At 38.3% G+C, this 18,386-nt stretch overlaps 1 protein-coding gene across 7 annotated transcripts in view; it reads right to left on the reverse strand.

Annotated features, from left to right (window-relative positions):
- The window catches only part of LOC106878652 (TBC1 domain family member 22B), a 99,371-nt gene extending 89,024 nt beyond the window's left edge, over positions 1-10,347 (reverse strand). For 5 of the 7 annotated variants that reach the window (XM_089341823.1, XM_014927934.3, XM_014927935.3 and 2 more), the window contains exon 1: positions 8,815-10,346. In XM_089341823.1, coding sequence (XP_089197949.1) covers positions 8,815-8,987 — 173 coding nt within the window. In that variant the 5' untranslated portion in view covers positions 8,988-10,346. Of the gene's footprint in view, positions 1-8,814 lie in introns of all 7 variants that reach the window. The other 2 variants (XM_089341827.1, XM_014927936.3) reach the window with 2 other exon arrangements.
- Between the last annotated feature and the right edge of the window lie 8,039 nt (positions 10,348-18,386).

The following is an 18,386-nucleotide window of genomic DNA, read 5'->3' on the forward strand; positions in this document are numbered from 1 at the left end:
CTTTCCACACATTAACTTGTGTAGGTTGAATTATGTAAAATGTTAGAGAAAGAAACTTAGCTGTTTCTTGCAACACATACTAATACATACATCTAAAGCAAAATTTTTTCATTGGGCCTTAAAATACTTTTGTGGATCTCTAATTTACTATTATGTGGACCCTGGTTGAAAACCACTGGTCTAGAGTTAGCATTTATAGTTATGGTTAGAGGTTAGGATTTAGAGTTTGGATTAGGATTAGAGTTAGGGTTAAACTGCACGGTAAAGTGTAACTGGCCTGGGAGAACACACACTAAAGTAGAGCAAACCTTAATATGTTGCCCAGTTCAACACCACCATCTGACATCATGGTGGGGGTGGCTTCAGCAGAGTCCACTCTGTCACAAGGACTCTGGTTTGAGAATAGTTTCCCTTCCTCCCTACCACAAGCCTCAGAAGCCTTGTAGTGAGTCAAGAGCACTACCTTCACTCCCTCCACCCCTACCCAATTACCTCAGAGGCTCCCTTGTTGCTCAGTTAGCTGTTTATTTCTCAGAAGTGCTATTCCCAGTTGTCATGGAGATGGTCTCTCTACTAAACAACTTCAAAAAGTAGATAGGCTCAAAGAATTGAAACCATTTCCTAAGAGACAGCAGCAGTAGGTCACCAATTAGCAGAGCTTAGTTTCCTGTACCTCTTGTGTACGTATAGTGAAACATACAGTAACAAATTATATTAATGACTTATACAGGCATGGGAATGGAGGTGCAGTGACATTCATGCCTTTCCCAAATACAAATGATCTAAGAATAGTAGTTATGATTCCTTTTCTCTAAAATACTATATTTGTTGTTGTTGTTGTGGCAGTGGTGTTTGAGGGTAGTGTCAGATTAACCTTGATAGAGAAAATCTATGATTCAAAAGGCATTCCAGCCGTGACCATCTCCTAGTGCAGCTAGAATTACATTAACCATTGTATTGTTTTGAAAGATGAGAGAATGTTTTGAAGGAGATCTAGCTTCAAAAAGTAGGTCAAGCCACCAGTGTTGAAGTGGACACTATAACAGACAAATGGTAAACGTTGCTGATTTTAACCCAGGTCAGCTCTGACCTAGCAAAGATATTACAGCCACAACCAATCAATAGCCAATGATGATTAGATTGTTAATTTTTAAGACAGTGGGGTGCGATTTAAAAGAAATTAGGCTGCTATTTTAACTTATCAAACAACCACAGAGACTCCGTACAATATTTAAGAAGATAGAAAATTTAGCTAATTAAATCAACCCACCCCTTCTGATTTTGTCTGTAATATTTACCCACAGATATATATTAAGGTCAGATGAGGCAGGCAATTTGTACTACAGAGGTAGATGCTTCGACACAATACTACACATAGAGATGCAAAGTGTAGCCAGTGGGGGGGGGGGGGTAGACAGGGGCAGTGGTGTAGACAGGGACAGTGTTTGAGGGTAGTGTCAGATTAACCTTGATAGAGAAAATCTATGATTCAAAAGACATTCCAGCTGTTTTTGCTCGTCATCAGTCTGGAGTAGCATGACCTGATGATAAGCAAAGACTCAGAAACATGTCTCTGGATGCAGGCTTAGCTGGGTGGAGGTGCTTGTCTCCCCCTTGTAAACATAAGGACACAAGAAATGTGTCAAGGCTGACAGGAAGTGGTGCAGCTTCTTAGGTCTAACCAACAGTAATATCATTCCCTTCAAGGGACTGTCACATTAAGTTGACAGCATACAACTACTTCATCGTATTACTACTGCATAAATCTCTCTGAGAGATTTTGAAATGTATTATTCCTAAATCACTTTATATATATTCTTCACTCACATCATTCTGGCTTGACTACACACTGGTCACTAATCCTACCTGCTCCTGAGTGTGATATCAAATTCTATCTGACCAACAGATGTCCAAAGTCATACATTAGACTAATGTTTTAATAAAACCTAAAATGTAGCATTGCTAAACTGTAGCCATTATATATATATAGAGAGAGGGAGGGGGAGGGAGGGAGAGAGAGAGGGAGAGAGAGAGAGAGAGAGAGAGAGAGAGATTTCTTATTAATTTTATGTCAGCATTTTTCCTCAGTAATACTGTAATTAATTATAATTTCCCAACAGGCTGGCTCACTGCATTTATGGAGAAAAAGCTGATGACCAGAGCAACTCAGGTGAAATAAATACTTCAATAGATTTGTTCAAATGCACCAGTTTGTTTTCTTTTCTCTTCAATTTACAACTTTAATTAATCAATGAATGGTATACAAATACATCTATATCTATCTATTCACAGACAGACTGACAGATACATGTGTTTGTGTTGATGGGTGCAGGTATGGCTGTGTGGTAAGCAGGTTGCTTCCCAACCACTTGGTTTCGGTTCAGCTGCCACTACATTGCACACAGGGCAAATGTCTTTTACTATAGCCCCAAATCAAAGACTTGTGAGTAGATTTGATACACAGAAACTGAAAGAAGCCCATCAGATGTGTACATCACTACTGTTTATATTAATTTATATATATATATATATATATATATATATATATATATATATGTTGGTGCCACATAAAAAGCAAATGTGCTGGTGCCATGTAAAAAGGACCGAGTACACTCTTTGACATGGCTGGCATTAGGAAAGGCATCCAGCTGTAGAAACCATGCCAGAACAGACAATTGGAGCCTGGTGCAGCTCTCTGGTTTGCCAGCTCCTGTCAAACTTCCCAATTTTCCAGCATGGAAAATGATGATTATATGTGTGTGTGAGTGTATGTATATATGTATACACATTACACACACACACATCTCAGAAGGAACCGGTTAACCCTAGTGTATGGTAGCATAAACTTGCCCACAGCACCCTGCAACAAACTAGAACTTGTAACCACATAGTTGTGAAGCAAACTTCTTAACCACCTAGTCATGATTGTACTTATACCTGTTGCTAGTTTAATGAGAAGAAACTTGTACTAAAAAACAAAAATAATAAAATAAAAGGAAAAAAAAATAACCAAAGAAGATGTGAATTCCAGAAGCTGCAGCAAAAGCAACCTAATTAGCAGAGTAACAATTCTAAATAAAAACTGGCAGGCAATAAGCAATCCTGGTACCAGTGAAATGATAGGGTACACCCACTCCACACTGGATGTGGATGGCAATAGGAAAGACATCCACTTGTTAAAAACCAGACCAAATAACAAATTGTACCCAACAAAGAAGATGAATGGGTGTTCGATGTTATTGAGTAAGTTAATAACTGACTACAACAAGTGATAGGATGCTGTGTTAGGAGAGACTTGTGTAACACATGCCAGCATGGGGAAACCTGACATGATGATGATGATGAATCTAGATCAGTTTTTCCCAACCATTTATTACCTTTGCACTTCTTTGATTTCTGTTTTACTGAGATGGACCCTTATTGTCATTCAATGTTTAAGAAATATTATATGCTTATAATCAACCCTTTAGCATTTAAACCAGCCATATCCAGCCCAGTATTATATTTGCTTTATGTTCAACCCAGCTAGATCTGACTTCTTACACTTAACCTACAATATCATTCTAAAACTATACACTCACATCATCAAAATCTCAAAACTATGTGATAATGCATGATCAATTAAAAAAAAAATGTGAATGAATAAGCAATACATTTGACAGAATAATTTGAATACTAAAGGGTTGAATATTATTAGGAATTGTATCAAAAAATTTAAGGTATTTTGTGTATTGCAGAAACAAAACCAATTAATTGCAGATATATTTTGACAACAAAATCTTATATGGACGCCGGTTGAAAACCACTGATCTAAATAGTTTCTATGACCTACAATCATCCTCTGTGTGTATGTCTATAATTTTCCTTTTTTTCTTTCTTTGTCTGAAATTTCATATTGTGCATTTTTGAAAAATGTGTTTGTGTTGTGTATGGTACAGTACTATGGTGGATATCTCTATGCTTACATACACGTTTCAACAAATAGCATCTGCCAGAGAGACAAGTTAATTCATAAACCATATCGGTTATCAATGGGTGAGACACCTCCTGTCAGAGCAGCTGACATTGGATATGTGTGTGTGTGTGTGTGTGTGTGTGTGTGTGTGTCAATAAGAGGTGTTGCTCCAGATTAACTCTTACTGAACAGACTTATCATCAAAGGTATTGCCAGCCATAAATATCCCGTCTTTTGTATATCTAGGACTACACTGTCCACAATTCAATATGATAGTGCAATTTAAGGGAGATCTGACAACTACTTCTAACCCAGTTGGCTTGTATATTTGCTTCCTTCACAAGAAAAACACCCGAAATGGAAATGAGTCAAGGAGGAAACCTTTATGTACGCAATCGACCAGCTAAAAATAGCAGCCAAAAAGAAAACCCCTACCGTCATACAAAAAAGGGTTCATTAATTAATATAGTCCCAGAAGGCGATATTTGAGTTTAAAACATCTCTTGCACATTTGTCAATCAAGATGGCGCAATCAGAAGTTAACGGTCCGAATCTAACACGCCGAAAGAATTCAAAGCTAAATACGCAAGTTTGATATACATCACGCTTTGCAATATTTGGACAAAGTGCACCCGGCGGGGGGATAGTCGTGACAGGAATGCTTTTAATCAGAAGAGTGCTCGATCAAGGCAGATTCCGAGCGAAACAACAGCCGGCAGCAGGGCGAATTCTAGGTAAACGTAACGCAAAATATGGCACTTGCTACCTGGTTAATACTTTTCGCTCGAAATTACGAGCGGAGGAGAAAATATATATATTTGATTTTACCCTACAAGGGGTTGTTTTTCATATCTGAAGAGGGATTTAATAAGCGTTTTTGCTAAGAATGAAGCAGAAGCGAAACCGAAATTCCCAGTACTCAGTTTTCGGTAGCAGTACCTGTATTGACAAGGATAATTATGCTGTTCCACAATTTTGCAAACATGAGTTATCTTTCTTTATTTAATTCTACTTCCGTACACAACGATGATGATGATGATGATGGTGGTGACACTAGCCATTCAGTACTTGTAGTAATTAAACAATAAGGACAGCTACAAAAAAGGAAAATAAACATCGCTCGCACACACACACACGTCGTCACAGTCGTCAAATGACAACGTGGAGGTACTTTTATCAGTGGATCAAAGCTGTCAAACCAACCACAGGAGGTGTAAAGGTAACAGGTGTCGCAAAACAATATTAGCAACGTAACGCAGCCGCCGTGGACGGTGGATTGACAGAATCTACTCAAAGAATCAAATAAAATGTCTTTCGGTATTAAGGTAGCGTTGTTTATGTTCTCTGCTGAGTCTAAATTCCTTCAGGGACGACTTTACCGTTCACCTTTCCGCGGAGGGAGGGTAGTCGATAAAATAAATACCTGTCACACACTGGAATCGATATCATTGTCTATTCACTCGTCCCCTAAATTCGAAACCATGTGTCCATGTTAGAAATCAATACAGGCATGACAACAAAATGTTGGTCAGTTAATTGACCACGATGCAATGGCCTTTCGTATCGTCTTCACACACAGACACACCTACATAAGCGTGTCCTCCCACCACACACACTCTTACAAATTTGTTTCCTCATAACTTTGAGAAAAATGGGTATTTGTTAATGAAATTTTCCACAAATATATTTCAGGTGCAGCAGATTCTGATTATACCGTAATTTGTTGTGAAAAATACACTTTGGAGATGGGGGTGGAGCGGAGAGGGTGTTTCTGATAATTCACATGAATCGACTTTGTTTCCACATAACTTTCAGGGGGAAAAAAAGGGGAATTTTATAATGAGATTTCCAACAAATACTTTTCAGGATGTGTAGATTACGATCGCATCAGAATTTAATGTGATAAAACAAAAATTAGTGCATGCCATATAAGAACTATCCATTTTTGTAAAAGTTATGGGAAAACAAAGTGTTTGAGGTGGGGGACACACTTGTGTATGTATGCCTATATATGTAACTTCCTAAATGAGAATGAAGACTGAAAGATGTGAGGAAATGATGTGATTATATAACGTTTTCCAAAACCTTTAGGCCAGGTAAAAATTGCCAAACCTGGCAATCGAAGCTATGTTTTAAGATTGATTATTTTATGAATAAAGTTCAAAATTTGTTGTTAAATTGCCTTTGTAGTTTGTTAAATACATTGTGGTCCATGAACATCCCCACCACTTTCACCCCCAAGCACAGTGCACCTATAACCAACCATATTATCCTACTGTCGACTAGTGCGGTTCCAATTCTTGTTGACCCTGATAGAGCAGATTTAAGATTAAAGGCGTCTCGGTTCTGAGGGTAGTGTGTGGTTTGAGGGAGATTTTGAACTCTTTCTAGTAGAGTGAGTGACTATATAATGGCTTCTTTCTTTGGCTCGTTAAAACCGTCTTTGTTGTTCGGCCGATAGTCAGTCCTGATCAAAAGCGCTCCGGCTGAGACCATCCCATCAGTTGGTATAAAGATAAACTTACTCAGTGTCCCTTTCCTACTTTCAATACAAGTTGGGTGTATGAGTTAAGAGAAGTTTGGCTGCTATTTTTTGTAGGTCGAACTATGACGTAGAAGCTGAGTTTGTTGGGCTCTAGTTATGTGGTTTGTTTAACCCCAAATCTAACCTAAGAGCAAATTTATGATCAAAGGCGCTCCACTTTGACCTTCTCTTGGGCATTATATTTCCAGGACTAAAATATCTAACATGTCCTTTCCTTTTCATGCGTAATTTAAAGGAAACTTAATTGCTATTTCTAGCAGATCAAACGACCGGATAGAGGACTCCCGCATGGGTGGTAGGCGTTTCACTTTGTCCTCTTGGACATTACATTTCCAGGAATCCTTTCCTTTTTTCATATGTAATTTGAGGGAAACTTAATAGCTATTTCTAGCAGATCAAACGACCATGTAGAGGACCCGGCTTTGCGTGGAACGGGCTGTATGTAGAGTCTGAAAATGGAGATTATCAGTGGATAATATATCTAAGCGAGTCGGTCATGACGTGTACAAAAACACGGCAATGTTGACAAAACCATTAGAAAAACATAACACAGCACCACAGTAGCCACTTGGCGTTGGATACTTTCACCCAACAAACCGATCAACAAAAACACCCACGCCCACTCTCCAACGAATTTTCCCCACTGACTTAATAAATGTGGCCTTCATCGCACGGACTACCGCCAATTAAACCGGAACCCGTATAAAATGAAATCCAAAGATAAATAAGACTGTTGATTTTTTTTATACAAAGAAAAAAAATTTAATTAAATAAACAAACACGTAGTTTAAGATGCATCAACAAGCACTGTGCTGTTGTTTTTGTTGAGCCCCTCGGCAGGGTCGACCCTGACTGAGCAGACCCTATATTAAAATTCAGTCCTCCTTGACGTGTCACCATGTTTTTTTAAGACGGTAAGGGGTGATCTGAGAGAAATCTAGCTGCTATTTTTAGCAGATTGAATAAACATTTATAAGCCTTCTTTTTTTCTGTTGTTGCTCAGTTTGTTCCCCCAGATCAATCCAGACCTTATAGTCGAAAGTGTTCCAGCTGGAGGGGAGGGGGGGGGGGTACTTAAAACACCATTGCCCAATGTACCATGTTTCTTTTGTAAAACACTAAGCCAGTCATGGGCAACCTGCGGCCCGCAGGACTTTCTGAATGCCACACCGAACGAAAAACTACTTTGAATTATATTTTAGCGGTGCGGCCCGCCTAATGATAAGTCATGTCTAATACGGCCCGCTTCTCGAAAAAAAGTTGCCCGTGTCTGCACTATGATATGATTTGAGAGACATCTGGCTGTTATTTCTAGCAGATCTTCCGACCACGACCACGATCTCTCTCCCTCCTTCTCGCTGGCTCTACAAATACTGTCATTATTTATTGTTGGTCGATTTTAAGGAATACTTAAGACATTTTTACATATAATAATAATAAAACTGTCAAAAATTGTAAAATACAAGGATGTTAATTAGTTATTTCTATGTTTCTGCTGTTACTTTTACGCGAATTACTGTGAGAGTTTATGAATAAAAATTTCCTAAAGTTTGAACACTGACACATCAAGAACTATTTTAAAATATGGATTTGTTAACCTTCAGATTTCTTTAATAGGCTTGTTATTTGAAATGGGGATTGCTTGGAGGTCTCTCGGTGTGGATACTTACATCAGATTTCTTTATGTATATTCCATATTTCAAATGATTAAGAAAATATGATTCTTTTTCATCATGGGGTGTTTTTGTTTTCATTTTGGTGGAGGGAAGGAACAGTTACTAAACAAAATTCCAGTCAAATATTGGAACCTGATTTTAATATTATTAAATAAAACATCTTAGATGCGAATGGAATTTATAATAGAATAGAATGGAATAAAATATTCAATTGGTTATCGTCAACACGAAGGAATAAACACTTCAAAAACTCAGTAGAGGCATAAAAGAAAGACTTGGAAGAAGAGGTCCAAGTGTTTTACCGTTTCGTCGAGTTTTCTCTTTTTGTTTTTGTTTTTTCTGTTCAGAACCAAAAAAGACCGACAAATCAATTAATTCGAAATCAATTGAAATATTATTTACTATTTCTGCTGTCTGTTCATTAGTCGAACACATATCTATACACACACACGTCTCAAAAGTAGATACCTCTCATTATGTGTACATATCTATACATATACGCGTACATATGTATATACATGTAAACGTTTGTATATACACACACACACATACATATGTATATATACGTATTTATAAATACATGTGTGTGTGTGTGTGTGTATAATATAGAAATATAAACAATACTGTAGCGGACTCACCTTCCAGGCACTGGTGTTATTGTACTTTTTTTCCAAAATCCTTGTTTGTTATTGTAGTTTGTGGTGGCCTTAGGAGAGGCGACAGAAGCTGAATGAAAGACGGGGTGGTTGCCGTTGTTGTTGTCGTTGGCAGCAGTGGCGGTGGGCAAAGTAGTTGGACCATAAGTGGACATAACTAACCGAGAAGGTATCGGGAAAGAGGAGAAGAAGCGGAAAAGGACAATACTCCAAAACTCAAAAAAAACAAAACAGCAGGCATCGAATGGAATATGAAAAACTACTTCAGGTCCTTTTGTAGTTGTTTTGGGTGTTTCGTAGGAAGGGGGGGTCTTTTTTTTTTTTTTTTTTTTTTTTTGGTATCTGGATTTTCCTCACCGAAACGGTGAGATCTGTTGTATATAAACAATAAACAGTACTTGCTAAGGAAGGAAAGAAGAAGAAGAACCAAAACAATTCGATAGAAGCCGAGGAGGAGGAGGCGGTGTCTTTTCGACACCACAACGATAACAAATCGCCCAGGTTTCTGAAATTTGGGCGAGAGTTCACTAGAATAAAGGTAGTATTGCTTTTTCCCCACTGGTTTCGTTGCTTTAAACAACAACTCAGTTATCTAAGCAACTTTCCTGTTAAGCCAATATGTTGTTTTTGTTATTAATGATTGCGTGTTTTGCTGTCAATGAGGATGACGTGCTCGGCTGCCGGAAACCCGTGGAAACTCAAAGATGGCTGATTGTGTTGCGAGTGCGCATGCGTAAACTCTCATGGTGCCAGATCACTTTTTGTTGTTTTTGCTTTTTTTTTTTTCACTTTTTTATCCGGAAAAATGAAGTTACTTTCTTGTTGCGACTTTTCCCAGAATCTTCCGTTTGGTTTATTGTTGTTGTTTAACCACCACAACCACTACTACTAACCTTCCACACTGACTTAACTCTCTTACTGAATTAACCTATGATCAAAGCGCTCCAGCCGTGACCATCCCATGGTTACTAAATCTATCATCAAATTGTCTTTCGAATTTTTGCAAGACGTTATGGTAGGATTTGAAACGATTAGCTGCTCTTTCTAGCAGGTCGGATGCCCATGTATAATAGTTTCTACTATAGGCACCAGGCTTGAAATTTTAGGGAGAGAAGTTAGTCGACCACATTGACACCACCGCTTGACTGGCACCTATTTTATCAACTTCGAAAAGATAAAACGAAAAGTCGACCTCGGCGGAATTTGAACTCAGAATGCTAAGACGGACGGGAAAAGGCTGCGCGGTAACGATTCTGCCGGCTTGCCGCCTTATACACTAACGTACAATACTTTCTGCTATAGGCACAAGGCTTGAATTTTTTTAGAGGGTTTAGTCGACTACATAGACCCCCCAGTGCTTAACTTGATAACTTATTTTATCGATTACGAAAGGATGACGAGCAAAGTCGAGTTCGGCCGGATTTGAACTCAGAACATAAAGACGACCGAAATGCTGCGAAACATTTCGCCTAGAACGATAACGATTCTGCCAGCGCTGTCTTATTCGCCTACGTATAATATAATGCCAAATCAAGAACGCTTCCCTGAATTTTAAAAACATATGGGAATTAATTGCTCAACGCTAGACTTATGAATGATTATTTATTCCATTTCCTCGACTGTTCAAATACTTTATCTTTCTTTTGTTCAAGTCATTGGACTGTGGCCATGCTGGAGCACCCCCTTGAAGGGCATAATGGAACAAATGACACGCCCCACCACCTCCACCAATATTAATTTGTTTAAGCCTGATACTAATTCTCTTTCTACCTAAGCACTATGTTACGTAAACAAACTAACAGTGATTCTCAAGCATTGGTGGTGATGGTGGGACACACATTTATGGAGTGTTCGGGCTAAATTTGACTGTTTTTATGTCTCCTTTCTTCGGACACAGCTTGATGTATTGATAAACAGTCAATGGCGTTAGAGAGCATAAAGATTGAAGTTGTAGTTGAGAAAAATTTAGTTGTAATGGGTGACTGGAAGCCATCTGAATATTGAGAAAGAGTTACTTGTATCATGATGATTCACCCCTAGTAACAAAATGCCGACGTCATGGCTGCTGCTCAATGCTCTGTGAATACTGTAAAGGCTGTAAGATGTGACATGAACAGCTGCAACATAGAGTACAAAGTCATGGCCAGCAGAAAGGCACATAAAAGACATTTTGTACTGCATCCGCACACCACAGTTAATCTAACAACTGCAGAGCAAGGTGATGGAAAATTTGAGGAAGGGACTGTAGGTTTTGATGCGAGAGATTGGTGTTGAAGTTTCCACAATGGAGCTGGCTTTGAAAGAGAACCTTTGCTAAACTTGTACAAGAAGCACAAAGAACAAATTCTGACAGCCAAGGCCAAGGAGAACTATTTTACAAAGGCAAAGAAGCTCCTGAACAAGATGGGGTATCCTGTTGAGTTGGGGATGATCTGATTCTTCTTAGATGAAAAGAACTTCTGCCAGGACCAGTTGCACAACACCAAGAACTACAGGTGGCTTGCCTACAATCCATGTGATGTCCCATGTATTATGAAAACCAAGTTTGCTCAGACCGTGATGGTCTCTGGGTGTTTCTCCAGTGAGAGTGATATCATATTGCCCCTCATCTTTGAACAGAGCCTTAAGCTCAATTTAGATGGCCGTGTGAGGCTGCTGGAATCTGTGATCAAACTGTGGCTGGAGAGGGTTGCTACTGGAAGGCTATATGTCCAGAACCAGGATTTGGCTCCTTGCCATTGTCAGATTATTTCTACAACTTCACCACCACAAATTTCTGGCTTCTTAATTCCAGATTGTAATCCCATAGATTATTATGTGTGGTTTGCAATTTAAAAAGACATCAACAACTCTGCCTGCAACGCCAAAGCTGAGCTCACAGATAAGATCAAGGCAATGTTTGAAGATCTTCCCAGGGACACAATGAAGAATGCATGTGCCAAGGTCATCTTGTGACTGTGATGGAAGTTGAAGGTGGCTACTTTCAACAGACTGTTATCTCCCAGCCATAATTTAATTGATAGTTTTTGAATTTTTTATAATAATTTTATTTTTGGATAAGATATTGCATTTTCTTTTCTTTTTATGCAAAATGTCAAATTTAGCCCAAACACCCTGTATGTATATATATATATATATATATATATCTGTGTGTGTGTATGTATATATATATATAGGGAGAATTCACGAAAAAAGATGAAGACAGGTGGTGTAAACAACAAATGGATGCATTATATATATAACTATATATATACACAAAGTTTCTTTCAGTTTTCCTCAATCAGATGCATTCACAAGGCTTTGGTTGGCCTGGGGCTATAGTAGAAGACACTTGTCCAAAGTGTCACATAGTGGAACTGAACCTAAGACTATATGGTTATGAACCAAGCTTCTTACCACACTGTGTAGTAATGATAATTTTTTCATTAATTGAAAACCTAAAATTATATATTTCTCATTATTTAGTTGTTCAAAACTCTTCTCACCTAGTTAATAAAATAAGGAAATTATAACTATGCTGGCACCACATAATAGCACCCATACCAGAACCATGTAAAAGCACCCATGGTAGTGTCACATAAGAAGCACCCAGTACACCCTGTAAAGTGATTGGTGTTAGGAAGGGCATCCAGCTGTAGAAACCAGGCCAAACCAGACATGGCTCTGGTCAAACCATGCCAGTCTGGAAAACAGACATTAAATAATGATGATGACAACGATTATTATTATTATTATTATTATTATTATTATTATTATTATTATTATTATTATTTAATAAATTGTTGTAAAAACACTGTTTCTGGATTTCACGGAGGAATTTTCACTATTCCTTTTCAAGGGTACTAAAATTCTGCTTGCCCAAGTCATCAGCAGCTCTGGGGTGGACCCTGATTGCAATTGAGAGAATTTATATTCTGGCAGGAGACCCAAGTCTAGACTGAGAATGAGATGGTTGGATAATATTCATAGTCTTAGATAGTTGTACTTGGGAACCAGCCAGAAAATCTAATGACAGTTGCTTCTGATAGTACCGACTGGAGAAGGTACCTGAGGATGAATACAGGTAAGTTCACTGCCATCAAGTCACCATGAAGAAAGTTCACTGCGAGAAAAGTTTACTGAGAAAATATATCTATAGTTTCTCAACAGTAATAGTTAAAAACTATTTTATTGAAAAAGAAATGGAGAATCGATGACGGTGAACTTTCCCTGTGGTGAACTGACGACGGTAAACTTACAGGACATGTCTGAGGACTCTACTCTCTCGACGCTCCCAGAAATAGTGGGTGGAATGGATGCTTTTCTGACTACCTTTTATTGTCGTTGTCCATTAACTTTTAATGTTGAATCAGACTCTGCTTTATTAGAATGCTGAACCCTTTCTCAGAAAGTGTTCTTAATACCTAATTTTTGTCTTTTCTTAAACTGGAGCAGTTTGAATCAATAGCAGCAGTATGCATGACATGTTATCCAAAAGTTTGTGGACTGCATGTATTGTTCAACAGAAATGTATATACATTGCTAACCTGCTTACTGAACCAGTCAACTAATGTGGTTCATCTTCACATGTTCAATTAATAAGCGTTTTATAACTGTCGTAAACCAATTCAAAAGAAGGCTTTTATCCAAACTTTGTCCTGATTGCTATTTAATCTGTTGATCATGGCTACACAACGATCAAGACATATTTTTAGGCACTGACAGTATCCATCCATCAACATCATTCAACACTGTACTGCACTTTCGTACTCAATTCAAAATATGAGTTTTAAATTTTTATCTGCTATTTACTCTGATAGAAAAGAATTAATAAGAGAATATTATAGTTCTTACTAATAACATGTTAGAACAGCTCATTCATTTTTATGATAGCTGACAAATTTAAATAATATGACTGCATCAAATTTTCCATAAAGCCTTGCAAATCTACTTCTAAGACTTTTGTAATTATTTCATCACACTTTTTCTACTTCTAGACTTTTGAAATACTTCGACACTTTTTTTTCTCTGTCTGTTATTCCTGGGAGGGTCATGGGGGTAGAGCCCTTAGGCAACTCCTCTATAGGGTCCTATCAAAAGCAACCATCATTACACTTCCTGGTTGGATTCCCAAGTGTGACCAACTAAGACTGTGGATATTATCCAATCATCTCATTCTTGGTCTACTTCCTGAGTCTCCAACAAGGTGACTCAGTTTGAAGAATCTGTCTTGCAATTCTTTCCTGTGCCATTCTAATCAGTGCAGAGAAGTAGCAGCTCCACCTCGAGAGACCTCCTGCTCTCTGAACTACACACCCATTTCAACTGCTTATATTTGCAATCACATTCATTCAGTCATTACCCCACACTCATGACCATAGTTGAGGACCAGGAAAAAATGCCAAATTGAAGAGATAGCAACTTTGGGTTTTTTACCAAACGTTCTTCTCTTCTGAAGATCAACTGCTGGAGCTGGCACATTACTCTTCCAGCACCTGCAATTCTAGCATTCAATTCGCCTTCCTGCTTCCTTTCATTTCAAGTGCTGCAAGGCAGGGTTGGGATTTAGTGGTGCAAAGACCAAAACATTGGCCCTCTCAAGAAAGTCTTCCCAATGCACTCTGCATGTTAATGGAACATCTCTGAGATTAGTGGCAAGTTTTGAGTTTCTCATCATGCTTTTGGCAAACATTATTTGGATCAAACATAGGGTTTTGAGAAGTACAGACATTTTAAGACTGGTTGAATATCTGTCCAAAATGAATGTCTGAGGTGGCCAACGACTAAGAAAATGCCAGAAAATAATGGAAAAGATTGTGAACTCATTCATGAAGATTATAGCAGAACAATCCATCAGATCTCTCCTACAATTAGAATCAATTATGGAGTAACCAAAGACATACAGAAAACTTGAGCATGTACTGCATTACTATGAAGGACACACAAGACAGTAGGGATGATAGATGTGGATGGCTTTTGGAAGAGAGCATTAAGGATACTTTGAGATGATGATAATGATAACATATATATATATATATATATTTATATATATATATATATATATATATATATATATATATATATATACATATATATATACATACATATATATATTGGGTCATCCCATAAATAATGCAGTTTTTTCAACTGCATGAACTAAAAGTTGGAGGGGGATAAGATAAACTACCTGCATCAACTTGCTGTAAAAGCAGTTAGTAATTTTACCTTGTACTTATTCTTAGTGCAAATTTTGAAGAGTGCAGTTCGATTTTAACAATTATTTTTTCAAAGCTATAATGGAAATGACAAAGGAGCATATTTTGCTTTATGAGTTCAATAAAGACAACGATGCAATGGAAAGTGCGAGGAATATTAATGCAGTATATGGGGATTGGACAATAAGTGTAAGCCAGTGTCAATGGTGCTTCCAGAAATTCCGAGTCAGAAACTACAGACTAGATGAGCATTGTCCTGGAAGATCTGTAGAGCTTGATGAGGACATCCTGCAAACCCTGGTGGGTTTTGTAACTGTTGAGGAACTAGCAGAGAAGCTTGGATTTGGTCGTTCAACCATTCATCGACACCAGTGCTAGAAGAAAAATGACCATCTTTGGTTTCAAGATGAAAGGTGTTCTTCCAGCAGGATAATGCTTGGCCACCTACAACAAGGATGACATTCCAAAAGCTGCAGCAGTTTGAATGAGAAACAATGGACCACCCACCATATTCGCCAGACATTGCCCCATCTGATTAAGATTTGTTCTGCAGTCTTCAAAATCATTTGTATGGAAAAAATATAAATTCTGTAGACAAGGTCAGAACAGTACTGGAGGAGTATTTTTTGTCATGGACAAGTGAATTTTGAAAGAGGGGGCCTTGCAAGTCTACCAGGTAGATGGAAGAGCGTTGTAGAACATGAAGGAAAGTATATTTTAGATTAAAAAAGAATTTCGTTTATCTTAATTTTGAAAAATAAAAGTATTGTCAAGCGATGTTGGGGGGACAAACACAGACACACAAATATACACACACACACACGCACACATATATATATATATATATATATATATATATATATACATATATACGACAGGCTTCTCTCAGTTTCTGTCTACCAAATCCACTCACAAGGTTTTGGTCGGCCCAAGGCTATAGTAGAAGACACTTGCCCAAGGTGTCACGCAGTGGGACTGAACCTGGAACTATGTGGTTCGTAAGCAAGCTACTTACCACACAGCCACTTCTATATACGAGTTTTTTCCCAACCAAGCTCTTTGATCTGTGATGTGATGGTCTCAACACACAGATGTATGAGATTTAAATCCTTTAAGTTTTAGCTTATTGTTAACACCTCATGGCTTGTGATTTAAATAAACAATGCATCTATGGCTACATCATTGACTAATGTAGCCTTCCTTTTTCAGTAAGGGTGTGATCTGAAAGAGATTTGGCTACTATTTAAGTTAAATAATCATGTAGAGCAGTGGTTCTCATCCAGGGTCCATCTGACCCCGAGGGGTCCACACATACAAAATGATGAATTAGGGATCTACAGTAGTATTTTGCTTTAGATGTATGTATTGCAAGAAACAACTACAAGCTTAAAAGTTGATAGTCTGATCAGGATACTCATGGAATGTGACCAAATGAGGTTTGGTTTTCAACATAGTTCTCCTTGCGGTTCACACACTTCTTTCAATACTGTTGCAGTGCTTAGATCCCATTGGTGAAAAGGCTTTCATCCTGCTGGTCAAAGAATGTCATCAACAGCAGATAGGACATTATCATCGCTGTGATATCGGTTCCTAGCCAAGTGTTTTTCCATGTTGTGGAACAGATAATAGTCAAACAGGGCCAAATCAGAAGAATAGGGAAGGTGATCAACCAGTTCAAAGTCACAGTTACACCCAACAGCCATTAAAAGCAAGGACTAGTGTGATGGAGCATTGTCCTGATGAAACAAGGCCCCTTTCATCAGTTCTCCTGGGCTTTTGGTTTTGATAGCCTTTTGTAACTGCCTCAGCAAGTTGGCACAGTATTCTTCATTGATGGTGTGGCTCTTTTGAAAATAGTTAATAAGCACATTTCTTTTTGCATGCCAAAAAACTGGGGCCATCACCTTCCCTGCAAATGAAATGGCCTTAGCCTTCTTTGGAGCAAGTGAGAAGGGATGTTTCCACTGCATGGATTGTCTCTTTGTCCTTGGCTCAAAGTGATGAAGCCAACACTCATCCTAGGTTAGGAACTGTTCAAGGAAACCAGCTGGATCTTCCTCAAACAATGACAGATTTTGCCATGATGTGATCAAAGATGTAGCACATACTAATCAGAAACTTTGTCATCCCAAGTTCATTGCGCAGAATATTCTCAACTCTCTCATGAAATATGCTAATCATCATCATCATCATCATCATCATCATCATCATTCAGTGTCCATTTTCCTTGCTAGCATGGGTTGGACGGTTTGACTGAAAGTGGCACAGTAAAGGGCTGCAATAGGTTCCATAGTGTGTTTTGGCTTGGTTTCTGCAGCTTGATGCTCTTCTTAATGCCAACCACTTTACAGTTTATCCTGGGTGCTTTTTTACATGACACCAGCACCAATGCTTTTTACATGATACCAGCACCAATACTTTTTATGTGGCACCAGTACATACTTTTTACATGGTACCAGTACCCACACCAATGCTTTTTACATGGTACCAGCACCCACACCAATGCTTTTTTTATATGGCATCTTGGTTTTAGGACATTGCTTCTTTTATGTGGCACCTATAGCATTGGCTTATTTGATTTATAGTCACTTGCCTGTCATCCATCACCATGTGGTGAACATGATCAATGTTTTCCTTGGTGCTGGCAGTTGCAGGACATCCAGACCTTGGGTCATTTTCAAGACTCTCCCTTCCCCCTCCTAAATTCAGTCACCCACTTTTGCACTGTTGATAAAGCTGGAGCATCATCCCCTAATATAGCAACCATGTCAGCATGAAAGTTCTTAGAGTGGGGTGGGGGAGCTAAACCTTTTCTTTGTAGGTATTTGATAACACCACAATGCCAAATTTTGTTGATTTTTCAAAAGAAGTTACTACTAGTTACTTTTGAAGTCTTCTTTAAACAGCCAAGTGTCAGTTCACCCGGAATGAAACAATACAATTGCTAAGAAGAAGAGCTGAAATCAATGCATGCGAGATTTGACAGTTCTGACATCACTCCTTCATAGTCAACCCATGAACTTTTCAGTCCACCCTCATAGCTTTCTTTACATAGCTTAACATGTTTCTGGCCTCTGAAACATATTCTCTCAGTGAGTGCGATAGCAAACTTATGCAAATAAATATGGGAAAGAAAACAAAATAGGAATTTTGAAAGAAGTATCTATAAAACTAGTTTTTAAACATCGAATGGCTACGGGGGTCTACCAGAATAAAATAGAAACCCAAGGGGTTCATAGATAAAAAATGGTTGAGAATCACTGATGTAGAGGCTCCCTCATTGGCTCAGTTGTTTTCAGAAGTGCTGCAAAGTTTTATGACAGATCAACCATAAACAAATATTCATTCGAGAGGTACAAA

Source organism: Octopus bimaculoides, chromosome 25 (assembly GCF_046866305.1).
Source record: "Octopus bimaculoides isolate indiv1 chromosome 25, ASM4686630v1, whole genome shotgun sequence".
In the NCBI taxonomy this organism is placed as follows: Eukaryota; Metazoa; Mollusca; class Cephalopoda; order Octopoda; family Octopodidae; genus Octopus; species Octopus bimaculoides.